The sequence below is a fragment of the Zingiber officinale genome, chromosome 9B (genome assembly GCF_018446385.1).
Source record: "Zingiber officinale cultivar Zhangliang chromosome 9B, Zo_v1.1, whole genome shotgun sequence".
Classification (NCBI taxonomy): Eukaryota; Viridiplantae; Streptophyta; class Magnoliopsida; order Zingiberales; family Zingiberaceae; genus Zingiber; species Zingiber officinale.
Window position 1 is genome coordinate 2732627 of NC_056003.1, and position 27750 is coordinate 2760376.

The 27750-nt window shown below is 43.2% G+C and overlaps 2 protein-coding genes across 3 annotated transcripts; one reads left to right on the forward strand and one right to left on the reverse strand.

Annotated features, from left to right (window-relative positions):
- Positions 1 to 17643: 17643 nt before the first annotated feature.
- Positions 17644 to 19386, forward strand: LOC122025034 (remorin-like). Its single transcript, XM_042583791.1, has 5 exons — positions 17644 to 17933; positions 18247 to 18288; positions 18360 to 18447; positions 18643 to 18724; positions 18885 to 19386. The coding sequence occupies exons 1-5, from the start codon at positions 17771 to 17773 to the stop codon at positions 19083 to 19085; spliced, it is 576 nt and encodes a 191-aa protein (XP_042439725.1). The 5' UTR covers positions 17644 to 17770; the 3' UTR covers positions 19086 to 19386.
- Positions 19387 to 20327: 941 nt separating this feature from the next.
- LOC122025355 lies at positions 20328 to 25644 on the reverse strand. 2 transcript variants are annotated; one of them, XM_042584160.1, is made up of 7 exons: positions 24784 to 25644; positions 24291 to 24492; positions 23844 to 23911; positions 21819 to 23367; positions 21634 to 21737; positions 21357 to 21516; positions 20328 to 21277 (listed from the first exon to the last, which is right to left on the reverse strand). In XM_042584160.1, exons 2-7 carry the CDS (start codon positions 24439 to 24441, stop codon positions 20736 to 20738), a joined length of 2574 nt encoding a protein of 857 aa, XP_042440094.1. In that variant the 5' UTR covers positions 24442 to 24492; positions 24784 to 25644; the 3' UTR covers positions 20328 to 20735. The 2 variants fall into 2 exon arrangements, with proteins under 2 accessions (XP_042440094.1, XP_042440095.1); XM_042584161.1 differs by lacking the exons at positions 24291 to 24492; positions 24784 to 25644 and having other exon boundaries at positions 21819 to 23384.
- Between the last annotated feature and the right edge of the window lie 2106 nt (positions 25645 to 27750).

A 27750-nucleotide genomic window follows, 5' to 3' on the forward strand; every position in this document is an offset into this window, starting at 1 on the left:
ATTAAAGCGTTAATAACCAATTACACTATTCACCGCGTCTTTATTGACACAGGAAGCTCGGTCAACATCATATTTAAGAAGGCGTTCGATCAACTACAAATTGACCGAGCCGAGCTGCTGCCTATGACAACCCCGCTCTACGGGTTTACGGGCAATGAAGTCCTTCCGGTCGGGCAAATTCGGCTGGCTATCTCGCTGGGAGAGGAGCCGCTCAGGAGGACGCGGACAGCAAACTTCGTGATGGTCGATTCTCCCTCATCGTACAACGTCATTTTGGGACGACCGGCGCTCAGCGAGTTCCGGGCGGCCGTCTCCACCTTCCACCAGAAGATCAAGTTCCCCGTCGAAGACAAAGTGAGAGAGGTACGGGGAGACCAACTGGCAGCTCGGAAATGCTACATTGAAATGGTCCGAGCAGAATCAAGTTCCGCTCGGAAATCGCCACGGATAGAGGTGAATGCTATAACTGAAAAGCCTCCCTCTTTAGTTTACGAAGAAAAGGAGGAAGTGCAAATACACCCGACCCGATCGGAGGCCACGACATTTATCGCGTCCGATCTAGAGGCAAATCAGAAAGAGGAGGTGATCCAATGCCTCAGAAGAAACCATGATGTCTTCGTCTAGTCGACACATGAGTTGCCTGGAATTTCACCAAGTATTGCGCAGCATGAGCTCCATGTCCGACCGGACGCTCGGCCAGTCAAGCAGAGAAAAAGAGATTTCAGCGCCGAACAGAATGCCATCATCCGGGCGGAGGTAGAGAAGCTTCTGGAAGCCGGCCATATACGCGAGGTGCAGTTCCCGAGCTGGCTGGCGAACATAGTATTAGTCTCCAAGCCGGGCAACAAGTGGAGAGTATGCATAGATTTTCGGGATCTCAACAAAGCTTACCCGAAAGACTTTTATCCTCTGCCCCGGATAGATCAGCTGGTGGACTCTACGGCCGGCTGCGAATTAATATGTATGCTCGACGCTTACCAAGGCTATCATCAAGTGCCGCTCGTAAAGTCAGCTTCGTGACGGCCGACGGCACCTATTGCTATAATGTGATGCCGTTCGGATTAAAGAATGCAGGAGCCACATATCAGCGATTGATGAATAAAGTATTCAGAGAGCAGATCGGGCGAAATCTGGAAGTGTACGTGGACGACATTCTCATCAAGTCCGTCCGAGCGGCCGATCTCTTCAAAGACATGGAGGAAACCTTCCGAACGCTGCGCAAATATGGAGTCAAGCTAAATTCCCAGAAGTGCCTGTTCAGAGCAAAAGGAGGGCATTTTCTGGGGTACATAGTGACCGAGCGGGGAATCGAAGCAAATCCCAGCAAGGTGAAAGCTCTACAAGACATGCCGCCTCCAAGAAATACAAGGGAAGTGCAACGTTTGACCGGTCGGATAACTGCTCTGTCTAGATTCATCTCCAAAACTGTCGACCGGAGCCTCCCTTTCTTCAAAATCTTGCGCAAGGCCACTAAGTTTCACTGGGATGAAGAATGCGATCGGGCGTTCGAAGACTTGAAGGCATATCTGAACTCTCTCCCGGTATGGGCCAAGCCGACTGCGGGTGAGCCACTTTATATGTACTTGTCTTCAACCGAGCAAGCAATTGGCTCGGCACTAGTGAGGGCGAGCGGAGAAGAGCCTGTGTATTTCCTTAGTCATATTTCAAAAGATGCTGAATCTCGCTACACTGGGCTCGAGAAGCTGGCTTTCGCTATGGTCCTCGCCGCTCGGTGCCTACGTCCATACTTCCTGGCGCATACGATCATTGTCAAAACCAATAGCCCGCTCGGGCGTGTATTATTGAATCTAAAAGCGTCCGGGCGGCTCATCAAATGGATGACGGAGTTAAGTGAATTTGACATCCAATACTAGCCCCGCTCGGCAATCAAAGCGCAATCCTTGGTCGATTTTGTGACTGAAGTGCAGAATTCAGAGCCGGAAGCTATGTGGAGAATATTTGTGGACGGATCATCCACTCGGCTCGGAAGCGGGATTGGAATACTGCTGCTCTCCCCTCAAGGAGAAAAGATGCACTTATCCGTCCGGCTGGATTGTAAAGCCACAAACAATGAAGCAGAGTATGAGGCCCTCATAGCCGGCTTGCAGGCAGCTCGGCATGTTGGCGCCGGTCGGGTAACGCTTCATTCGGATTCGCAGTTGGCCGCGCAGCAGCTCTCTGGTACCTTCGAAATCAACAGTGCTCGGCTCAAGCTCTACGCTGAAGCCTTTGAGAAACTTAAAGCCAATTTTAAAGAAGTTATTGTCCAGAAGATACCCAGAGCAGAAAATCAAGCGACCGATGAGTTAGCCAAACTCGCGAGCTCAATAACGTCGATCGCCATTCAGCAGCCAATTGAACAAGTATTGTTGGTGGCGCACGTCGACCGTATGGAAGGACTTACGTTTCCGAGCGACTGGAGGACACCCATCACGGAGTTTCTGCGCTCGGGCGCCACACCGTCCGATCAGAATGAAGCCCAGCTGCTAAGGAGGAGAGCCGGTCGGTTCACACTCTTCGGCGATCAGCTTTACAAGAAGGCTTTTTCACGCCCGCTGTTGAAATGCGTGAGCTCGGAGGATTTGGCTTACATCCTCCAAGAAGTACATCAAGGATCATGCGGAGGACATCCGGGCGGACGATCGCTGGCTAAGAAGATCCTATTGGCCGGGTACTTCTGGCCAACCTTACAAGCAGACACCGCTCGGACCGTGTCGACGTGCCTTTCGTGTCAGAAGTACCATAACTTCTACCACCGACCGGCAGAGGAAATGAAGGAATCAACAGTCTCATGTCCGTTCGATCAGTGGGGAATGGATATCATTGGTCAATTTCCTATGGCGACCGGACAGTGGAAATTTCTGCTAGTGGCGGTCGATTATTTTTCTAAGTGGGTGGAGGCCGAGCCGCTAGCCAGGATCACCGAGCAGATGGTCAAAAGGTTCATATGGCAGCACATCATCTGTCGGTTCGGCATCCCTCGCCGACTGATATCCGACAACGGGCGGCAATTCACAGGGAAGTTGCTCGAAGATTGGTGCAAAAGCTATGACATCGAGCAACACTTCACGTCCGTGGCCTATCCCCAAAGTAACGGTCAGGCCGAAGTAGCCAATCGGGAAATTCTCCGTGTTCTGCGCGCTCGGCTCGATCACTTGGGATGAAGCTGGGTAGATGAAGTGCCGGGCGTCCTATGGGCCATCCGAACGACTCCCAAGGAAGGAACGGGTGTTACGCCTTTCCATCTGGTATACGGCGGCGAAACGGTGATCCCTGTCGAAGTCGGCGTCGAGTCCGTCCGGATCCAGTGTTACGACGAGGGCAACGCCGAGCGGAGGAACATGGAGCTGGATTTGGTGGATGAGGAGCGAGCCAAAGCGTCCGTCCGGCTAATGGCGTATCGCCAATGGATGAAGCAAAACTACAACAGGCGCGTAATCCCCAGGTCATTCCAGGTCGGCGACCTTGTCTGGAAGAAAGTCAAGCCAGTCGGCGATGTCGGCAAGCTGGAAGCTCCGTGGGCGGGCCCCTTCAAGGTTATCGAAAAGCTCCGCTCGGGCGCTTACTACTTGGAGGACGAAGACGGACGACAGCTGGATCGACCTTGGAGCGCAAATCATCTCCAGCCTTATCGAGCTGGGTGAAAGGTGCACTGATGTAACTCGCTTTTGTGTATATTCTAGTCGCCCATGTCCTTGTAATGCAGGAAGCAAAATTAATTCAAAGGATGACCAAAGGGTTTGCCGAGCAGCAATACTAAAGTTAGCCTTAAAAAGGCCGTCGAGCTCCGACGTTAAAAATCGAGAGACGAGCCGGCGTCTATAAACGTTCCAGCGGAAGACCGTCGAGCTCCGACATTAAATATCGAGAGACGAGCCGGCGTCTATAAACCCTCTGAGCGGAAGACCGTTGAGCTCCGACGTTAAATATCGAGAGACGAGCCGGCGTCTATAAATGTCCGAGCGGAAGACCGTCGAGCTCCGACGTTAAATATCGAGAGACGAGCCGGCGTCTATAAACGTCCGAGCGGAAGACCGTCGAGCTCCGACGTTAAATATCGAGAGACGAGCCGGCGTCTATAAACGTCCGAGCGGAAGACCGTCGAGCTCCGACGTTAAATATCGAGAGATATAAATGTCCGAGCGGAAGACCGTCGAGCTCCGACGTTAAATATCGAGAGACGAGCCGGCGTCTATAAACCTTCTGAGCGGAAGACCGTCGAGCTCCGACGTTAAATATCGAGAGACGAGCCGGCGTCTATAACGTCCGAGCGGAAGACCGTCGAGCTCCGACGTTAAATATCGAGAGACGAGCCGGCGTCTATAAACGTCCGAGCGGAAGACCGTCGAGCTCCGACGTTAAAAATCGAGAGACGAGCCGGCGTCTATAAACGTCCGAGCGGAAGACCGTCGAGCTCCGACGTTAAATATCGAGAGACGAGCCGGCGTCTATAAACGTCCGAGCGGAAGACCGTCGAGCTCCGACGTTAAAAATCGAGAGACGAGCCGGCGTCTATAAACGTTCGAGTGGATAGCCATCCACGTGATACATTTCGGCTATAAGAGCCGACCGACAACAGAGCCAGCTCTTTAAGGCCAACATACGGCCGAGCGGCTTGCTTAGCAAAAATAAATTGAAAACTCCTTTGAGGTAAAGTGCAAAGCAAAAGAGGGTTAATATGAATTAAAAAGGTGAGCATGGGAACGAGTGACGTTCGCGCGCCGAGCGGCTATGCAGTCACATGGAGACGTTTTTTTAAGACAATCGGCTTGAGTCCGTGTTAGAGTATGAAGCCGAGCGGAGGAGTTTTAAAGAACACTAGACATGACGAAAGAAAAATTTCTTGCCAAAACAAAAGTTGCAGGAATGGAAAGATGATCTATTTACACCAAACGCTGGGCAAACAAAAGAAGTTACAGCAAAAATGAGTTTTGCCGAACGGCGAAGATACAAAAAAGTTGATAAAAAACACTCCTCACGCATCAAAGTCAAAAAGGGCATCAAGAATGGTGCCCATTACGTTAGCCAGATCCTCTGGGGGGATGGTCAACTCGGCGGGAAGGTGACCTTTGTGTTGGAACCCCAAGGTTGTTTTGGTGTGATCAACAAGTTAAGTTAGGTCCTGCGTTGTTTCTAACCTTGTGTCTAAGTGTGCAGGAGCTTAGGAGCACAGGTACTCGAGCGGAAGACGCAGCTAGCGAGAAGGACGGCACGTTGTGCGTCCGAGGGACGAGGTGCTGCGGAAGAGTACACCGGCGGACGAGAAGGAAGTGCGCGCGGTGGTTCCGAGGTACGAAAGCCGGAGCGGAAGATTGCTCGGGGAGCAAGAGACGCAGCTAGCGCGAAGGTCGGCACGGGGTGCGACCGAGGGACGAAGTCTGCGGATGAGTACGCTAAGAAGGGACGCGGTAATTCCGAGGACGAAGCCGGAGGAAGCACGCCCGAGAAGACCGGAAGATGGGTTCGGGTGAGCCCTATTCCGAATGTCAGAGATCACCCAAGCAAGCGGAGCCGGAGCAGAACGACCCGGACCAGAGGCGAGCTGAACCAGAGAAGAGAGCACGGACCAAAAGTCAACTGGGTTGACTTTTGGCTCCGGGGCACTCGGAACTATCCGGGGCGCCCGGAGCTGTCCGGGGCGCCCGGAACCATCCGGGGCGCCCGGAAGGGACTTTTTCACAGGATCAAGCTTTGACTCGATCCAACCGTTGGGGGATAAATTTTATCCCCCCAGGGCGCCCGGGACCCATCCAGGCGCCCCGACCAAGGCTATAAATATAGCCTTGGTCCAGAAGCTTTTCAACAATCACGATCATTCTATTTCCAAACACTTGTATGCTTTAGTTGTAGTTAAGCTTCTGTTTTCTGTGCCTAAACGCTGTAAGAGGCTTCTCCGCCTGAAGGAGTTTTTGAGCTTAATCTTCCTTGGATTAACAACCACATCGGTTGTAACCAAGTAAACATCTGGTGCCTAGTTTTCTTCTTTTATGCTTTTATTTATCTGCTTAATTCATTTTACAAGTGTTAGCTTAATCGTTCGAGGAAGGGTTGTTTGTTTTTAATTGACAGGTTATTGACCAACCCCTCTAGCCGGCCCAACGGTCCTACAAGTGGTATCAGAGCCGAGTACGCCTCAGAAGGACTAACCGCCGTCTGACGCAACAAAAACGATGGCCGGAGCTAGCGACTACCCACCTGCACTCGAGGGGGAGTTTTCCATCTGGAAACAAAAAATGGAGGTATACCTTAACTCTGATATTGGTATTTCACTAATAATGAAAACAGGTTATGAAGCACCAAAGACAACGAATGGAGAAGAACTCGATCTACGCCTATGGAACAAGAAGCAACGTGACGCGTCAATGGCAAACGGTCGGGCAGAGTTTCACATTCTAACCGCAATACCAAATGAAGATTTCGATAGAGTTGGCGAATACAACAGCGCAAAAGAACTTTGGGAAAAGTTCTTAAAACTCTACGAAGAACCAACTGAAGCTGAATCCGACTCTTTGATAGACACCGAGCTGCCGACAGAACAGTCTGAGACGGAAGAGTCCGAAATAGAGGTAAGTACTACAACAGCCGAAGTACATCCCGAGATCGATGAAGGGGGAGAATCTTCGGAAGAAAGCAACTCGATAGGGGGAGAATCAATTACTGACAAGGTAAGTCAGGTATGGACTCGAACCTCTGATCAATTAAATGATTCAATCGAAAAATTGCCTGAAGAGTCTTTCGAATTAGAAATTGAATCATCGAAAGAATTTTTCGAATTAGAAAATCAATTGTCAAACTTGCCTTGCAAATTATTATTAAAAGAATTTTGCAAGTTAGAAATTTTGTCGAAAAACTTTTGTAAATTGCAAAATATTTTTTCAAAAGAATTATGCAAATTAGAAATGATATCAAAAACTTTCTTCGAATATTTTTTCGAATTACAAATTACTTTCTCGAAAGAGTTTTGCAATTCAGAAAATGAGTCATCGAAAAAGTGTTTCGGATTAAGAAATCTATTATTAATAAATTCCTGCAAATTAGAATTTTTTTAAAAAATTCATGCAAATTACAAAATATTCTTTCAAACAAATTTTGCACATTGTCAAAAGAATCTTTTATAGCGTCAGAAAATTTTACCAAGTTAGAATCTATACTATCGAAATATTTTTGTGAACTTGAAATTCAAAAAATAATAGAAATTAACATGATACAAATTGTTGCATGTTTAATATTTTTTGCTTTAAATCTGAAAAAGTGTGACATAAGAATTTCTGATAAATTAAAATGGAAATTTAAACCTTCTGATTAAAGCATAAAATATATAAATAAATAAATGCATAGAAAATTTCTCTTTATGTTACTAATTCTCTGAAATTTTCTTGCATAAAGTTTTCTGTTTAAAAACTTCTTAATCTTGATGTCGAATGACTTAGAAATTTGTCTTGACTTAGAAATATTTCCCTGAAAATTATTGAAATATAGTTTCAAATTTTTTTTTTAATGTCAACCCTTAGATTTCATTTGTACCCCATTTTTATTGTGATCAAAGGGGGAGAAGGGAAAGTATAAGTCTAGGGGGAGGTAGACAAAATTGAAAATTAAAATGTTTGAAATTTAATTTTTTCTATCATGTTGCATGTTATTGCAATAAACTGTTTAATTTCATATCTATTGTTGACCCTAGCTTAACTTGGGTTGATCACACAAAAAAGGGGGAGATTGTTGGAACCCCAAGGTTGTTTTGGTGTGATCAACAAGTTAAGTTAGGTCCTGCATTGTTTCTAACCTTGTGTCTAAGTGTGCAGGAGCTTAGGAGCACAGGTACTCGAGCGGAAGACGCAGCTAGCGAGAAGGACGGCACGTTGTGCGTCCGAGGGACGAGGTGCTGCGGAAGAGTACACCGGCGGACGAGAAGGAAGTGCGCGTGGTTCCGAGGTACGAAAGCCGGAGCGGAAGATTGCTCGGGAGCAAGAGACGCAGCTAGCGAAAGGTCGGGACGGGGTGCGACCGAGGGACTAAGTCTGCGGATGAGTACGCTGGTGGACGAGGGACGCGGTAATTCCGAGGGACGAAGCCGGAGGGAAGCACGCTCGAGAAGACCGGAGATGGGTTGGGTGAGCCCTATTCGAATGTCGAGATCACCCAAGCAAGCGGGCCGGAGCGGAAGACCAGGACAGAGGCGAGTGAACCAGAAGAGAGCACGGACCAAAAGTCAACTGGTTGACTTTTGGCTCGGCGCCCGGAGTCTGGGCGCCGGAACCATAGCGCCGAAGGATCGCGGTCGAACTCGATCCAAGCGATGGGGATAAATTTTATCCTCCAGGCGCCTGAACCCATCAGGGCTCGACCAAGGCTATAAATATAGCCTTGGTCCAGAAGCTTTTCAACAATCACGATCATTCTATTTCCAAACACTTGTATGCTTTAGTTGTAGTTAAGCTTCTGTTTTCTGTGCCTAAACGCTGTAAGAGGCTTCTCCGCCTGAAGGAGTTTTTGAGCTTAATCTTCCTTGGATTAATAACCACATCGGTTGTAACCAAGTAAACATCTGGTGCCTCGTTTTCTTCTTTTATGCTTTTATTTATCTGCTTAATTCATTTTACAAGTGTTAGCTTAATCGTTCGAGGAAGGGTTGTTTGTTTTTAATTGACAGGTTATTGACCAACCCCTCTAGCCGGCCCAACGGTCCTACACTTTGGTCTTCAAGTAATCCACCGCCGCCTTAATCGCCTCTTCGAAAGTGAGGGAAATCTTGTCGGTGAATTTCTCTCCGAAGTCGTCCGAGCGGACAAATGCCTTCCTCACTTCGTCATAGCGAGCCGACTCCCCCTCCTGATACTCTGTGAGCGCGGCTCGGGAAGCATCGTTGGCGGCACGGAGATCTTTCAAGTCCTCTTCAAATTTAAGAAGATCGGCCGAGCGGCCCTCCTTCTCGGTGGCCAGAAGGGCGTCTAGATCCTTGATGCGTTGCTCTAGCCCTCTGATCTCCACCTTCATTAGGTCCATGTCATCGATGGCCTTGCGCTTCCGAGTGGTCGCCATCTTGATTTCTTTATCCCGTTGTTTGACCACAGCTTCAAGCCGAGCAACCTCGCTCGCCAGATCGGAGGACCGTTTCCGTTCGGCTTCCAAAAGCTTTTTGCTTTTCTCCAGAGCAGCCGTGGATTGCCCTTGGTTCACCTCCGAAAGTTTGAGTTTTTTCATTTCTTCCTCCAGCTCCGCCAGGCGATTGCTGACCGCAATTTGCTCTACCCAACTCTGCGAACGAAGGCAGTTAAGTTAAAAGCTAAAATAAAAGGTATCAGTAAAACAGAAATGCATACCCCGGTCGCCTGCTGCAGGTTACTGTCCCCTAGCTGACTAGGGGACATGAGCGCGACGCGTACGCGCGCGTCTTCCCAAACTTTGGCGAGCGGACCGGTGAGGGTGATCTGCTGTTTGGGAACAGATGGCCGATCGGCGGCCAGTAAGTATTCCTCCGAGGGAAATCTGAGGACCATTTTTATCACCCTCGGGCCGCTCGAGTCATCTTGAGATGCAGCAGCATGGCCAGAAGTCTCGCCGATCGGGACCGGTTGGTCGCCCAGTCGCCTGAGACGACGTAAAGTCCGAGAGGTGGAAGGTTATGCTTTAGGGACGGTCGGCGGCAAGTCAAGCTGAGTCGGAGTCTGCTCCGAGGAGACCGCCTCAAAAACCGCATGAGCCTCATCGCTCCGCTCGGAAAGATGTTCCCTCGGTAGAGGCTGTTGAGCGGCTTGCTCTAGCCGACGGCGCTTTCGAGTCACCAAAGGTGTCTCGTCAGCCGATCGACCTTCCTCCTCACCCTGGGCAGATGTTGTGATATTGACCGCGACCTCGTTAGTGGAGACGCGGGCGGCCGATGCCTCAAGAGCAACTTGAGGTCCCTCGCTCCCTTCAGTTGCAGGGTCGGTCGGAACCACACCCCGTTCGGCTACCTCTCTGTCCTTCACCGCCTCAATATTGGCGGCTTTCAGCTTGAGCTTTTCGGTTGCCTTGACACGCCACATAACTTCAGCTGCAGAAACAAAGAATAAATCAGTTAGCACAAAAGAAAAAGGGGGGATAAGAATCGCTTACTCATGCTACAAGGCAGATCGGCTTGGATAGGAGACAAGCCAAATATGTACATTACTCCAGGAAGGAGCAACTTGTCGATATTGTAACGTTGGCCGACCAGCTGATTGGCCGCATGAAGGTACGCCGGATGGCTCTTGAATTTGCCAAGACCCGGTTGGTTCGGCACCGCCGTCTGCCACTTCATTCGGAAGGTCGGCCGTTCGGGAAGACGCATAAAAAAGAAATGCTCCTTCCAATGCTTATTGGAGCTCGGCATGTTGGTAAATAGGACGAAACCCGACCTAGATTGAAATATGAAGGTCCCCCACTCGGACTGTTTTGGGTAGAAGAAATAGTGGAAGATTTGGGGGTCCAAGGGGATATCATTCAACTTAAAAAGGACTATCACCCCGCTCAGCAACCTAATCGAGTTCGGGACTAATTGGCCGAGCGGGAGGCGAAAGTGGTTGCATATTTTGATGATGAACGATGTGGAGGAAAGCGCAGCCCGGCTAAAAATTGATCACGGAAGAAACAGATGGTGCCGGGCGGCGGATCATTGGGCCGATCGGAAGGAGTGGCTACAACTATTTCGTGGTTGGCCGGAATTTCATACGTCCGAATAAGACGCAATGCATCTTCTTCATCGAATCGGCTCTCCATAGTCGTATATCAGAGACCAGGATCACCGAATGTAGGCGTAGAAGTACTCGCCATGGTCGAAACAGAAGCGATAATCGACAGAAAAATTAAAAGAAAATGCCGATAGAATGCAAAAGGAAGCAATATAGGAGGCGGGTAGCTGAAAAGGAAGGCTTACGGGTACGAGGAAGATCGAGGAAAGGAAGAAGATGGCGAGCGCACCAAACAGGCAGAGAATGAGGATCGCTGGAGCAGAGAGAGCAGCGTGAGGGCGAAGTCGATGAAACAAGAAGGCGGCGGAGAGAATTGGCCGCGAGATTTATAGCGTTAGCGTCGAACGGCCGTGGCCGTCCGATTCAGGTCACGGAGAACGAGGTTATCATCTAGTTATTCATTTCAAACGGCTGCTGTCCCATCGGAGGTAACGCCACCGCCATACGCTGACAAGAGCAGGGTTACCACGTGTCAGCAGGACACAGGTCGCATTTAATGAATGCACCTTCCCGTGCGCAGCGCACGTGATTGGCAGTAAGGGGAAGGATTTGATAGGAATTTCAAGGGAATACAAGGCATGAGCGAGGCACCGCCGGCCGGATGTGCATCTCTATGCCTAGCCGCGCGGACTAGTATAGCGGCTGTTGTCCAGTCAGTCGGACTTCGCCTCCTTCGACTAGACTTGAGGGGGAGGCAAGTGATCCGGCGGTTAGAACAGGGGACCCCCATTCTGAGGGGTCAATGCCACGCGGGAGTCAAAAGGCCAGGTGGCCGATCGGAGAAAGAGGGGCCGACCTCCCGGCCGGCCGACTGGTGAATAGCCGATGGCAAAAGTCGCCCCGACAGAAGTCTGGGTTCCGACGCTCAATTGAGCAGTAGCAAAGAGCCGAGCGGAAGGCCTGATAGAAGGTGACACTGCTACAGTCCCTACATGGCATCCTGCCGAAAATATCCCCAGCATATCGATGCCAACGGCAGGCCGGACGGGATGTGAGTGCCGTCCGGCCAGCGCTTGAGATGAGAGCCGGCCGGATGGACTCCCTGTCCAGCCGGCTGGCCGGACGCCCTGGCCTGTGATCGGTAGAGAGGGACCAGAACATCTTATGACAGTTGTCAAGCCCTATGGCTAGGCCGTACTACAAGTCTGACAACGGGGTGTTCTGTTGTCCCATCGACGACGTGCTTGGACTGTAGCAGTATGGCGTCAGGTAAGCTTTCTGACAGACACATACCGAGGTATGGGCTACGGACACGTATGCGCCTCGGTGGACGTGCAGGAGCTCTTTCATCGCTCTATATAAAGAGCCTCATATTTCGCCGGAGGTATGGGTGAGACATCTTCGAAGCCACTTTTTTCACTACTTGCTTGCCTGACTTGAGCGTCGGAGGGTTGCCGCCGGGAACCCCTTCCCGGCCCGACTTCTGTGCAGGTTCGCCGGAGCTTCGTACGACTAGCCGGAGGCCCACGTCAACAACCGGAGAGCGCCACGTGCCCAGCGTCCGTTGAGTCAGCGTTCGGATAGGATCAATAGTGAATAGTTATTTTTGAAACATATGAATTCAAAACTAAGGTTTAATTTGATACAAACATGAGTGATTTTCAAGGTATTTGAGTTTTTATCAAAACTTCAAAAATATGATGAATTTTCATGGAAATATATTTTTCCTTGTTAAAGAACATTATAAGAAATATGTGTTCAAAATTTCATGATTTTTCGAATTTTTTAGAATTTTTTATGCATTTCTGAAGTTGACTTCGGAAGGCTGAAATTCAGCTTAGTAATGTGCCAGTCGAGTGCAACAGATGGCAGTCGACTGGTACTTGTTTTCTAGCACTGTCAAGAGCTAATTTTGGGAAATTTTAAGTCCACATTGATACCTTGGCATGTGTACATGTTTGGTATAATTTTTGATGGTGTCAAAGGGGGAGAAATGGGAAGGTTTAAGTTAGAAATCTAATTGTGTGCAAAACTTGAAAATTAAGGTTGAAGAGCATATGTTAAGGGGGATCTTGGGAATTATACTTCATGTTTACATATTGCTTTTAATTTTCATGTTGTTATTAATGTCTAACTTAAACAAATTGCCACACATCAAAAGGGGGAGATTGTTGGTGCAATCGACCCAAGTTTAATCGGTACGATCATGATTTTGATGTGTGTGTCAAAGAGTTTAAGTTAGACTTTCATATGTGTTTGATATGTGTGTTTGAGTCTTGCAGGACTTGGTGAAACACACATGAGAAGCTTGGTGCAACTAAACTTGGGAAGCTCATCCTAGGGCTCGGATCCTTGAGTCGATGAAGGATGGTGTGGAAGACATCCGAGGGACCGCCGGACGAGGAGCAACGGAGTGGAGCCGAGGGAAGTGGACTTCAAGGCAACGTGAAGGATGACACGGAGAGGAGCCGCGGGCTCGGGTGCATCTGAGGGACGAAGGCCGAGGAAGAGGACTTTAAGGGTGACTCCGGAGAGGATAAGTGTGTATGTGCAGTCTTAGCAGTCGACAGCGCAGTCGACTGACAGCGAACAGAAACATTCTGTTCGCTCAGCAAACAGCTACCAGTCGACTGCTAATTTTAGCAGTCGACTGGTAAATGACCGTTGCCAGACCGCTGGTGCTGCAAAGTAGTCGTTGGCTACCTCCAACGGTAGCGCCAGTCGACTGATGGTTTTGCCAATCGACTGGTGTCGAGATGAGTTGATATGATGACCAACTCTCTCCTCTTATTTATAGGAAGATTTGGGGCTTGAAGGAGAATACTCATGCTTATTGAATAACTCCTTAGCAATTGTCCAAAGCTTCCAAGTCATTCTCTTCCTCCTAATCTAAATCTTCATCTTGTAAGAGGAAGAGAGCTTTGTGAGAGGTTGTACTCCACCGAGAAGGAGTAAGAGCTAGCCGGAGATTGCCGGGGATTGATCCACCGAAGGATCAAGAGTTCGTCCAACTGAAGGACACGTCGTGGAGTAGGAGCAAGTAATCTCCGAATCACGTAAACGATCGTGTTAGCGTTTGTGTTCTTACTCATTATTTTCATTGCTTTAGTTTTCGTATTCCGCTTGCGTAACTAACCTTGTAGAGAAGAATCGAAATTGGGGGTGGCCTAGCTATCCAACCCCCCTTCAAGCCGGCCACCAATTCCTCACAGGGGAGACTTGTGATGCAGATATATCCGCGCCACCCAAAGGGAAATATGGAGAAGTAGGAGGGCAGTTTGGTCTTTGCACAAGGAGAGGGTTTTTATTTTGGTTTTGCTCCGCCAAAGGAGGAGTTGGTTTCAATTTTACTCTCCGCCAAGGGAGGTTTTAAGGGGGAGGCCGTCGCAGAGGAAAAGGTTTTTTTTGAGGGGGCGTTTTGGCTTCCACCGCCATGAAGAGGGGGAGCCTTCGTATTTTTCACCGCCGCCACAACCACGAAGCACGCATGTCGCTGCCCCCGCTCGGTGCCACCTTGCCGGAGGCTCTCGCCGCCACCTCTCCGGAAAACCTCATATGTCTCTCTCTCTCTCTCTTCTTCGCGTTTTTCCAGCGCCGCCGCCTCACACTGAAGACTACCTCACTCTCACGAGCGTCGCCTTCAACATCGTCCACCGTCGATGCTTGGTGCCTCCGTGACCAGACCGCCCCTCCCCTCTTCCTCTCTCCCTAGCTGCGGCCATCACATCCAAAGGCCAAACGCTGCTCCCCGCCTCGCCTCCTTCGCCATCTGCCACTCACCTTCGCTGTCGATCAGACCACGCAACCCATGCACCGCCGCCTCCGGTGCAACTCCAGTAGCTTCTGTTGGCCACCTAGGGCCCTCTCCAGCGCTGTTGCCGGAAGCAGCCCGCCTCCGGCGGTTGCCTCCTCCGACGGATGCCACCTCCGGCGACCACAACCTCCACCTCCTATATAGCCACCGCCCTCCAGGCAGCCGCCTCTTCTGGCGGTTGCCTCCTCCAACGGATGTCACCTCCAGCGGTTGCCACCTCCACCTCCTCCATAGCCGCCGCCCTCCAGGCAGCCATCACTTGGGTTCTTAGACTTGTCCGCTGTCCCTATTCCATTTCGGCGCTATACCACTTGGTTCACTTCGGCTTTGTATCACCTGTTCTGGCTCCGTGTTGTTTATCTGCTTCGGCCTTCAAGTCGATGTGGTGTCCGACCGGTGAGCCAATGTGGTTCCGGCCTTTGAGCCGTTGATATGTTCCAACTCATTAGCTCCACGTGGCCTTTGACCCTGCATTGCCCTGGGCTTCACGTTGACTCAGTTCTCCATCCAGTCCGACCCTTCAGGCTATATAAAGTCCCGCCCCTGCAGGCCAAGGTATAGGGAGGCTACTGCTTCCCTTTTCATATATGACATTTATATTTGTCATTATATTTTAATATTAGAGGAGGCTAACATGAGATAGCTCATCATCTCCATTTGCTCCCGCGAGCCGAGCATTAAGATCTATTCACCGGTCTACCAGAGGACGTCCCCGGAGTCAGGGTACATCATCGTACTCATTTTTTATTCATATTATTGCTCTACTATTATTCGGATGCTTATATATTTTTGGGACATGCCTCGAGCATCGAGGTACCAGGGACCAAGGATCGAGGTACCAGGGATCGAAGATCGAGGTATCAAGGACTGGGGTAACCCGATCACTGACTACATGTAGCGTTGACCAGATGTCTCTTGACGATTTGATCAACATAGAAAATAGCTCATCATACCCTCCACCTCCGGAGTATGACGATTTGGTCAACATTGCAACTACATCATCACCGATAATTCCATCTTCTCATATTCTTGATAGAATGAACAATTAATCAATCTTAATTAAAGAACACAGTTAGAATGTAATCGGTTACCACTTACAAATTTGAATCGTTTTAATTTCTTTAATTATTTTCCCATATAAGTGAATTACAAACTAAAGAATAGCTTGTCCAAAATAACAATAGTAAAAACAACTTATTTTTTTCCATTAATTTAATATTTTGTATTTTTTTATAAAGATATTTTTTTTTTGTATTTGGTTTAAATTAACCATATATGTATATTAGATCTTTGGATCTGATAATTAAATTATTTTAAGTTTAAATTAATTATTATTTTGATACGCTGTCTTCAATTATAAACGTAAAGTTAAGCCTTAAATTAAACTACATTAATTTAGGATCATTTTATTGGGTTGGATTTGGGGCCCATTATCTACCAACCCAATAATGCTCATATCTCTCTTTATTATTGTAGCTTTTTTAAATTGCCAGCATCAACATTAATCAAATCAAATTATAATTATAATTTTGAGGGATCTTTCTTGAGCGATATCAACTTGTTTGATCTGCTTGAATCGAATTATCCACCACCATCAACTCAATTATCTCACACAATTTCTTAAATTATCACCCTTATTATCTTAATAAACTAAGCTAAACCTTTAGATATCTTTTAATCAACTTCTACAACTTTACAAAGGTAAAATTCATCATCCTAGGAGTCCCTCATGACCATCCTATACTAATAGGAGAAATAAATAAGGTACTGAACAGGGCCCCATTTGAGAGGATATTTCAATGAAATCTATCATATAGTTATCGACTCCATAAGAATCTCTTTTAATCAACTTGATTTGATTTAATATGGTTTAGGAGAGAGATGGGGACATGCCCAAGCTGGAAGACAACTCGACATCACTTGATGGCCACAGAATTAAGTTAAGTTAGATAGCAACTTAAATCAGAGGGTGCAATTAAAGCGAGGTGGATATTTTGTAGAATCCAAACAAAACCCGATCTAAAGGCAATCCAACTGCCGACAAAGCCGTTGCAATTCATACTTGATATCGAAAGCTGCAACTCCCCAATCTAATACAAATACATATTTGATTATTTTATAAATAAACTAAAAGACACATTTATTTATTTATTTTATTTTATTTTAAAAAAGGTATGATTCGATCTCTTATAAAAATAAATTTAAATATAAATATTATTATCAAAGATATGATATGATCTCTTTAAGAAAGGAAAACTTTTGAGGGGGCTAATAATGCAAAGTGGAGTAAATCATAATTAATCGTTTTGGAGTGGAAAATCTAATGCCGAAGCGAAACACGGAACACGAAAACGCACCAATAACGTCAAGGGATGAAGTGGGGTTCCGTTTAATTGGTAGCGACTGACGGCGCCCACGGATTCCAGATCACAGCGCTGTGAAGATAAAGAATTTCAATAAAAATATATTATTAAAAAAGATTTTTTTTAAAAAAAAAATATTAACAATGTTTTTTCTTTACAGACCCTCCAAAAGCAAATAATTACTAAAGCAGGATCGAATTTATTTTAAATTTTAGCCACATGAGATCCCATCTCTAGCCTCCGCGGGTGGGACCGGTGGAATCTGGACCCACTCGTACATTGAAGTTAACGCTCCAGTAGGCTTCGAAATGAGAATTTTCGATTTTGTCCCGTAATTTTTTACCTTTTTTATTTTACTCTCTTATAGTTTAAATTATTAATAAAAATAAATTATATTCTCATTTTAATATCCTTTCTATTTCATATATTACACGGGTTATTAAATTATCATCACATGATAAAAAGTAAAGATAGTTAATAAAATATACAATAAAAGAATATCAAATAATTAAATTATAATAATGAGAAGAAGAAAAAGAGAGGGAGAGGTAAGCAAGCTCTTTCAAACATATAAAATTTAAAACAATTTAAAGAAGAATAAAGTAGAAAGGAGAAAGGAGAAAGGTTTAGAAATCATAAATAGATTTAAAGCAAAAGGAGAGGTAGGGCATTGTATTTACATTTTGCAAATTGTAAATGAGAATTATAATATTTGTCTACGAGGCACAAAATAAAAATATATGAATTAGGAAGAGTAAAGTGAAAAAAAATTAATTCTGAGTTACAAATCTACCCTCGCAATTTGCTCTTTGTTGTTATTGGCGTGCGGTGGTGGAAGACTGGAATTGGAGGCCAAGCCATTAAACTCCACAGCTTGCTTTTGCTTGACCACTTTCAAGCTGCACACCTTCACCTGCAGAGCGAATCCCACTGTAGTCTCAGAGATGGCGGAGGAGAAGGCGGCGGCGGCGGCGCTGGAGGAAGCGACTTCGGAGGCGGCTCCGCCGGTGCCAGAAACGGTGAAGGACGTCGAGGAGGAGAAGGCGGCCATCGTGCCGGCGCCGGAGGAGAAGCCAGACGTCTCCAAGCCCCTCGCTGACGTTCTAAGTAAGATTTTTTTCTCAAAAAAAAGGCATTTTTTTTTCTATTTTGGGGCGGAAATACGGTTGTTTTATAATTTTTGTTTCCGTTTCCCCCTCTTTTTATCTGGTTTACTTTTTTTTGCATTTAATCGTATTTTGCCTTGGTTTTTCCCATGAACCTCTTCCTACTTTGAAAAACTGAAAAAAATAATAATAAAGAAATAAAAAAGGATCAATAGACCAACAGGGTTGGCCTTGTGGATTTCTGTCAGATATGCAAATAGATATTTATGGGGTTTTTTTTTTTTGCTTGACTTGTGGATTTTTAACTGTTCCAGAGATTGAGGAACCTTCAGCGGACTATGGGTCAACTGACAGAGGTCAAACTGCCCACACTAATCATGATTCTAAGTAAGAGCAAAAAATTTACAGTTTCAGGTTGCCCTTCCAGGTGCCACCCTTGCAAGGGTGCTGACGGAGAAGAGATTGTCTTTGATCAAGGCATGGGAGGAAAATGAGAAGGTCAAAACAGAAAATAAGTAAGTTTGTTCTTCTTATTTTTTCAAGAATTCCTGCTGTCCAGTGTAAGTTCATATCAAATTGTAATTGATGATACTGTTAAATTCTTGTGGAGCTTATACACAATTTTAGTGAACAGTAGGAAGATCGAAGTTCATCAATATAGTACATGATTTTGTATATATGATTACTGCAACACTTGCAATATCAAGCAGGGCTGTCCAGAAGATAGCAGATATTGTTGCCTGGGAGAACTCAAAGAAGGCAGGAGTAGAAGCTGCGCATAAAAAGAAAGAGGTAAGCAAGGAATTCCATCAATGCACGATGGAATTGTTACAGCATGAGTGTAATTGATATGCTTTATTAATTAGTTATACAGCAACAAATACAAACAATAAACTGCAGAGTTCACATTTTCAACTTGTTCTAAGTAGCTAATGGTCCACACTGCATGCAGGAAGAACTGGAGAAAAAAAAGGCTCAATATGCAGAGAAAGTGAAAAACAAAATTGCCTCGATCCACAAAGAAGCAGAAGCGAAGAAGGCGAATGTCGAGGTTAAGCGAGGCGAAGAAGTGCTAAAGACAGAGGAGACGGCAGGGAAGTATCGCTCGGCCGGGTTCGCTCCGAAGAGGATATGGGGATTTTTGGGGGGCTGAAACTTGACTGGTGCAGGATAAACTCAACATATTACTCAAACTCTAATTCTGCTTAGCAATTCTCGTGCCTTTGTGTGTGGTGACAATTCTTCAATGCAGCTTCTATTGGTTTATTGTATTGATTGCTCGGAGATTGGTTGGCTTTCTAGTGTGTGTGTGATTTGTTAACTGTTGTATAATTGTGTATGATGTAGTTTACATGAACAGAAGCTCCTTGTGCAAAAAGTTTACTCTTTTATTTTTTGGGTTTAAATGGATTATTGTGTATTTAATCTAACAATGTAAGTTTCAGTTTAAGATAGCTCATGCTGGCTTTCTAGTGTGTGTGTGTAATTTGTTAACTGTTGTATAATTGTGTATGATGTAGTTTTCATGAACAGAAGCTCCTTGTGCAAAAAGTTTACTCTTTTATTTTTTGGTTTTAAATGGATTATTGTGTATTTAATCTAACAATGTAAGTTTCAGTTTAAGATAGCTCATGCAATGCTATTGTTCTCTATGATTACGAGATTCTTGAATCTTAACTTATTCAAAGCAGAGACCACACTCTACATTATTGGGGAACAGGTAGTTGCATTGGATTTCATCTTCCATGTTTTGGCCTCATTCCAAACTTCCTAAAGGCAACTGCACAGGTACCTTCCGTTTGTTGCTGTTACCAAGGGCAGATCAAACGTCATTTTCATTTGATTATTGAAGTGACCATGTAGTTGCAATATATAAATTAATAATTTCTTCCTAACATTTGCAAAATCATGTCATTTTGTCCTCTCGTTTTAACACAGTTAGGCAAAGATAATGGCCAACAACAAATTGTTATGGTCTGTTTTAAATGGACAGGACTAAAGTTTTTTCTTTTTCAAGATTAACTTTTCATGGTTTGTTTTAACTTTCGGTGCTCATCTTCTTATACTTTTGTTAACAAGCATGCACTGAATCTTAACTTTTTAGTGAGAATTCTTAGCAAATTTCTTTCAAGCATGGAACTTTTCATGGTTTGTTTTAGCTTTTGCAGCTCATCTTCTTGTACTTTTGTCAATAAGAATGCACTGAGTCTCAACTTTTTAGTGGCAGAATTCTTAGCAAATTGCTTTTATGCACAACTCATTTACTGATCTGTGTGAATACACAATACACTCCAGTCAATGCAAACTTTGTTAAGATAATGCAAGTACAACTCACAACATCAAGAATCCTTTGGTCATAAAAGGGAAAAGATAAAATGAAGAGATGCACCAAATATAGAACTCAAATGGCATATACAGCAGTATACAATATGAAAACCTCAACCCTAACACCATACACAACTCAGCCATCAAAGTTTCAACAATAAATAAATCACATGCACTCAAGCTTCCTACAGCCCCCACAACAGTGTGGGCAATAGGCAAAATCTAAAATTAGTAAAGATCATGTTACATTATTTGGATGTAAAACAACAACCGACACGAAAAACAAAAAAAAAATGACAAACAAATACCCTGTTATTACTTCTATCAATCCACTCTTTCCTACGTACGGCAAGGATTTAACATATTTCAGTTTTTGATTATTGTAGTATAAACATGGTTGACTGCACTTGCTCACCTTTTTGTTTATTGTTGAAACTTGATGATCATATTTCATTATCAGCTATGAACAAAAGTAGTGTCACCAGTCAGCTGAGAGATCAAGCCACAAATCAAATATAGCTTCTTCCACTAGATCATCTAGTGCAGTATCCCATATCTCAAGGACAGCTGCCTCAGTTTCAAACTGAAGGCCCATCCAACTTCCAACCTCCATGTCCTTTGTTACTAGAGGATCAATTGAATCTGAAAAGTCTAATGGAATATGTCTTTCAATAATCCTATTAACTTCTTTGCTTAGGCTCCATCCTCTGGGCGCAATTGGAACATTGGCTGAGAGCAAAGACACCCAAGGAGTGCATTTGAAGTTCTCCTGTATCTCTTCGAGGGCTTCATTGATACAGTCAAAGAGAAGCTTTGGATCCTCTATCTGTGGATAGCATGAACTCCCAACTTCATAAAACATGGATGGCTCAAGTAAGTTGTCTGACAAATGCCATCTTGAAAAGTCGTTAGTTTTTAACCCCGACGCTTCCAAAATAGCTTCAACGTATTTGACTCTAGCTCTCCTGTCCGTAAAATATGTCCTTGAAGTGGTTCTTTCTTCTTTTGTTGGAAATATAGCTGCAAGTTGGCAACAAAACCAGTTGATTCATATAGAGAGTATAGAACTGAGAAAATGAGAAGATAAACAATATCATACGATGTGCAGCTCTGAGTTTAGGAATGGTGAAATCTTCTGGGATGAATTTCTCGAGAATAGAGACTGGAATTGGCCGCCCTGACTTCGTTGTAGTCTTTTCAGAAGCCTCCAAGTTTTCTTTGCAGAAAGAAGTTGGTATAGACTGGATCATAGAGTGTGCCTGCAGCTCCAATGCATCCAAATAAAGATATGGAATATAAATATGAGCTAGTGTACAGTACTAGACAAAAAGAAATGTGATATATAACTTAGTAAATCTTCTCCGTAAAAAACATACCAAATCTACATTCGATGTTCCACTTGCAACACCAGCTTCATTATCTGATTGGTCAGTCAATAAATTGTTAATTGCATCTGATTTTTCCCCATTTTGCACACTTTCTGAGAAGTATAAAATAGAGATCATCCAAGTGTATAAATAGAAAGCTAATTTAGAAAGGACTTAGTGACAGACGTAATTACCATCATGGTCTGGATCTGATACGACACATTTATCGACAAACTCAGTTTTTAAGCCAAGAATTGCTTCATCAATCCGATAGTCACCAGGGCAAGATGAAACCTCCATATTTTGCTTTGATGGGCTTGATGAATTGTTTGCATCTTCTTCCTTCAACTTCTGTAAGGGGATAGATCCTGCTTCTTCAGATGGCAAAACAACCTCTTTTTCATCTGGGCTACTCATTTTCATACATAATGCATCATCCTCATGCATAGAAAACAGTTTGCATAGAGATTTGGAGACACGTGCTGTTTTGTAGCTTGTTGTCTGACCTTCAGTATCAAGGATATCTGCAAGGTGCTTCTTCGCTTCTGCATATATGGGAGGCGTTGATTTTATTGCAGAGATGTCATTGCTGATTCTAGGTTTGCAATCTTCTGGATTGACCTTACTGTCATTTTCCTTGGCAATGGGAGGCTTTTCTTTATCATGCAATAATTTGCTTTTGGAGCTTGCAACTACAATGTCATTATAGAGCAGTTTTTCTTTGTCACCTGGAACCTTGTGCCCAATAGGGATTTTGTGTAAAATGCCATCCATGGAGATCACTCGTCGTTCTTTCTTATTCCCACCAATTATACCCTTAATCTTTCTTTTGATCTCCCTAAGAGAAAAATTAGACATAACTCTATCACCTTCCTCATGACCACCTGTCTTACTCTGCGATGCATGTGATAAGTTTTGAACAGATTTGATTTCTTGCCCCTTTTTCGTTGCTTTAGTGGGTTTTTCAACAGGCATTCTAGTTTGATTTTCTGAATCCACACTTTTCTTTTCTGATTCTTTCTCCTTTAATCTGTCTTTTCTCCAGAAAAATCTAGGCCTACGTTGGTTATGGCCCATATCTTTATTTTCAAGCTGATCACATTTTTTGGAACACATAATATCTTCTTGAAACATTCGCACATTTTCTGAATAATTTTCAAATCCAAAACTGTCAAATTTTCCTGCTTCCCCTTCCTGACATTTGTAAATACCCCAATCAGGATCTTTTAGAAGTTTCAAGACTACATCCTTATTTGAATTGATAATTTCTAATGCCTCCATGAATTCCTTGGATTGTGAAACATTATCTAAAAGATGCCTCATATCAACATATTTCTGATTTGCAATAGCTTCAAAAACATCAGCTAGTGCCTTGAAAATAATATAATCCTTTCTGTTCAGTTGGGAATCAAACTCACTGGGATGGTCATTCAGTTTCTGAACCATTGCTATCAGGTCAATCTTATCATTATCAATGACAATAATATCTTTGTGTGATTGTTTGTAAGTGTAAAACTCTACCAAAAATGCAATGAGATCAGAGTCAAGGGAGGAACCGTTGGTTAGTGTAATCTTATCGGACCCTTGACCAGCCAAATTCAGAAGCTCAGTTTGATTGTTAACATCAGAATCTGAAGTCAGCTTGTATTTATTGCTTCTTTCTCGAACCATTTCTTCCTTCATGAGAGTTTTAACACTAGCAAAGCTTGCATCATCTCCCTTTGCTTTGATTCCAGTAACGTTCTGAAAAAGCATCAGGTCTGATATCCATCAAGATTAGGGGCGACAATGCTCAATATCTCAAGATCCTAATTTAATTGTTTTTTCTTTCATTATCAGAAATCTCTCGACGTAAATCTTTTAAACCTCACGGGTCATTAATATATGGCGTGCAAAGAATTGATTACAAACTTAGAAGGATAGACAGGAGAGTATATAACTAAATTTGGTGAGCGAGAATGTTAACCGACTGTCTTGGAAATTCCGAAAAAAGTTAATAGCATTTGCATTTCAGCATGAGCTTCAGGAACTTGAGACATGAAAGTTGTTTGTTTTCCAATTATCTACTCATAGTTGACACATTTCCCATTTTCTTCATGATATATATGCTGTAATAGTTACGATATATTTTCATGATCCAAGATTTTATTAATCATGGACTTCTCCAATTGGAAAATATAACACTATGCTCTAAATCTAGACAAATCGACTGTACTTACCTTGGCATCTTCGTATTTACCTCTGTTACTGCTGGGCTTATCGAGTTTAATTTTCGAATCACCTTTACCTGCAAATGGTACAGAGAAATGATGAAGCTATAAACATTAACAAATTCTCAACGCCAGACAGGATCAAATCCAGTCAAATTCTCAAACCATCCTTTCTAAAGATTTAAAGAATTTTCCAAAGTGCAAGGAAAACAAGAATCTTTGTCAATATAACATAAAGAACTAATTTTGCAAAATTTCTTTACAGCAATAAGTATGTCGAAACTAGGGATGCATTATAGAATGTATTCAAGCTCTTGTAATTGCATTCAGGTTAAATGTAATCTCATAATAACCAAAACAGTGAATAAAACACAACAACAAAGTAAAAGACATTGACTGATGATGCTTCAATAGCTTAGTGATAATAGTACGATCATATGAACAAAGAGCACTTACTGCCTTGTCTAGAACTTGCAGGTCGAACATCTGAAAGTAACCTCGGAGTAGGTGGACTTTTGTGAAAGTCAAACAAGCTAATTAAAGGCCACAAGCACCCTGCGTTGTTCTTCTCAAGTTGCGGAGGCCTTTTAATCGATCTTTTTGCCATTATCCAAAGGGTGTTTTTAGCACTAACTTTCTTCAAAAATTGTCTTGAAAACTGAAGCATGCATAGAGGAAAAAGCGATAAGTTTTGAGAATGTGGATATATACGAATATATCAGACTATGAGGAGAAAAATATTGCAGTATTGACACATGAAACAAACATGTTTGAGTCAACCAAACTTCAGAAATATCTATTACATATCTGGAGTCTAGACAGAAATTTTATATCAAAAATTTTGCAGATCTCTTCTGGCTTTTGTATAATATTCACTTCTTATCAAATAACTTGTTATAAAAGGCATGCATCTATTAGAACAATTATTACGATTAGTATATATTAATACCTGAAAACAGAAATCTGGTTTGAAGAGACGGAGGCTTGTAAATAACAGCTTTATTTTTTGTTTCTCCTCTGCCAAATTACAGAACTTGGAGTCAGTCAGACAAATTTTCTTCTGCTGTCAACTAAACTTCAAACCTTTCCTCATATTTTATCAGATCTTGATCACCAACCCACCAAATTCTTCAAATCATAGAGTAACAATGAACAAAGCTTCAGAACCAACGCAGCCTAACATCAAATCTGAATCCAAATCACAACTAGTTCCAGTCTGCGTCACTCAGTAAAATGCAACTCAAAAGCAAAGAATCCAAATCCAAAAACCAAGCTTCGCTATGTACACTTCTATACTCAAACCACAAAATTGCTTAATCGTTTTGATGCCTTATGCAGTGATAAGGACACGAAGGAGCCCTCACTTTCCCAATCAACTTCGAGCTTTCAAACTATGCACGCATCCAAGGAAGAAAATGATCAAGAAGAGCAAACCAACAAGCATCAAATCGACTGTAAACCTCGAAGAAGGAAACAAAAGGATCCCTTTTTCCCCAACCAGGGTAACTGTCCGAAACAGAACACGCAAACGAAAAAAAGGATTCAATCTTTTGATCCTTGTGGCACTCTCGCTTGCAGAAAACACACCAAGTGGAGATCTTTACATCTGCTCTAATCCAGATTTCGTCAAAGGCAGATCGGCGACCCCCAAAAGCGACGCCTTTCCTACTAGAGGCGTACTTCGGGAAGAAGGAGAAGACCGGGACTGCTCGTCCAATAATCGTGCTTCTTGACGCTGGGAGGAAGCGTTCCCTGGAAGGAATCCCCACGCCAGGCGCTCCTGTCCTCCCTCCCTCCCTCCCTCCTCCCACCCTTTGTCGCTCTCTCTTTCTCTATCGTGCTCTCATCTTTTTCTACAGCGCGAGGGAGAACAATGGCTGCTTTTGGACCCTGATTTCTTTTTCCAGGGCAGGGTCGGCTTTTGCTGGCTGCTTTGCTTTGATGGTTTTTGTCTTTGCTTTCGCTTCACTGTACTCGACTCATCTCACGCCTAATTCATCAGATTAGATTAGCCACAACCTCCAAAGGAAAAGAGGATAATTTTGGAAGACACTTGTTTCCCCAGAATACCGTCGTCACAGGTCGTTTGCTGATCTGTACCAATCACCATTCTCGTTCTGTTCCAGCAAAAGTCTCATCTTTCGGTGAACGCTTCTGCCTTTTCTTACACTGACGCATGTCATCAAGCACTTTCAATAAAGTTCGCCTTTACAATATCGCGAAACAAATTTTAAATCGCCAGCAATAAGATTTTCTCTACTGTCTACTTCACAAAAATTCTTCCAACAAATTATAATACTCTGTGTGAATCCAATTGGCATGGTTTCAATGCCAAAGAACTCTTTTTTATATAAGAAAACTAAAATTATAGTTTTAATGGCATCAGAAACTTTAAAAAAATATAGACCATGTTGATAGTTGGCACATCATATTTTTTAACAAGACAAGACCAAGCAAAATTATTAACTGAATTCTTCAAACAAAGAAAAAAAAAACTAAATACAGAGATTCTTCGTATGAAAAGTAGTCTCCATTCATATCTATATATTTTTTTATTTAAATTAAATCAAATGAGAAAAAAAAAACAATGGTAAACTTTAATGCAGACAAAAGATAAATATTGCTGTGTGTGGTCTGATTCATGGTTCACAATCACAAACTGCTGTAACATGAAATGCTACCAACCAGTTGCTCCAAAAGATTGGATACAAAGGAAATCAACCAGAAAATTAATATTTATTGTTTGTAAAGACAAAATTTTGATTGCAACTGTAGCTTTCGTTTCAATGGATCACAATCGCAGCACGGCAGCAGCTATGAGTGGTAGCATTTTTTGTTGCTGTTTTTTATGTGAAATTTAGTTGCTCCAAATTGCTGGAATTGTTAGTTGCATGGAGACAAATAGCACAAGAACTGTAGAACATGTCCATGGATGGGTTTAGGTTCGTGAGATTATATAAATAGAAAAATATAAATATTTACATGAAAAAAATGAAAAGTAATATATGTTAGAAAAAGAAAGCACATATTTCTACCCTGTATTGTATTCTTCACTTTAAATTTAAATCCATATAAATTTATTTTTAAAGTCTACCTAAAATATCTTATACTAATAGATATTTTTTATATTTTAAATTCATTATATATATTTTTAATATAGAACTCTAATTATTCCCAACAATATAAAAAAAAACATAAATAAAGGGGAATTTTAGATAAAATTGTTGCATATAATCTAGAGATCATTAAACAAGATAAAACTTAGTTTAATATATCTTTTCTTGAAATCTTACATTGATAATTTCATCCATTGGACTGTCCAATTAAAAATAGTACTGATCACTAAAATACAATTAATTATATTTTTATTTCAATAAAAACAAAAAATAGAAGAGGAGGTCGAATAATATACTATTAAAAATCTTTATATATATATTTTACAACTTCTCTATTTAAAATAACTACTTTTAAAAATATAGGTAGTTTTATATTTAGAAAATTGAATCATATATTCTTATCTACTGTCACCGTATACAAGGGCAGAGCCCCTACTCGAGATTTAGTCTGGGGCTCAACAATATTGAGGAAGAGCTGTAACAGAAACAAAGAACGTGTGAGAAAGAGGAATGTAGTCTAGGGGTTTTAAATCATCTCTAAGGCTATAAAATTTTTGGCTTCGACATTGATCATACAATTCATATTTACATGAATAATATTTTAATCTTGAAGTCAATTCTCAACGGGTATTAAATGTCTCGTTAGATGTCTAACTTTCTCATATAAAAAGTTATTGTATTAGGATAAATATCCTAAAAGAGTATGAAGTCATCTTAGAAGGGTCCCTATGTTACCTTTGCTCCAATTGATATCATTGAACTCACTATGGCTTGTCGGTTATTTCATTGAGTTTGACCAT

Excerpts from the sequence above, each read along its gene's own strand:
- LOC122025034 (XM_042583791.1), top strand. The coding sequence starts at position 17,771 with ATGGCGGAGGAGAAGGCGGCGGCGGCGGCGCTGGAGGAAGCGACTTCG. Across the intron at positions 17,934-18,246 it reads GCCCCTCGCTGACGTTCTAA|AGATTGAGGAACCTTCAGCG; the intron begins GTAAGATTTTTT and ends TAACTGTTCCAG. Across the intron at positions 18,725-18,884 it reads CTGCGCATAAAAAGAAAGAG|GAAGAACTGGAGAAAAAAAA; the intron begins GTAAGCAAGGAA and ends CACTGCATGCAG.
- LOC122025355 (XM_042584160.1), bottom strand. The coding sequence starts at position 24,441 with ATGGCAAAAAGATCGATTAAAAGGCCTCCGCAACTTGAGAAGAACAAC. Across the intron at positions 21,738-21,818 it reads ATCAGATCCAGACCATGATG|AAAGTGTGCAAAATGGGGAA; the intron begins GTAATTACGTCT and ends TATACTTCTCAG. Across the intron at positions 21,278-21,356 it reads TAAACTCAGAGCTGCACATC|CTATATTTCCAACAAAAGAA; the intron begins GTATGATATTGT and ends GCCAACTTGCAG.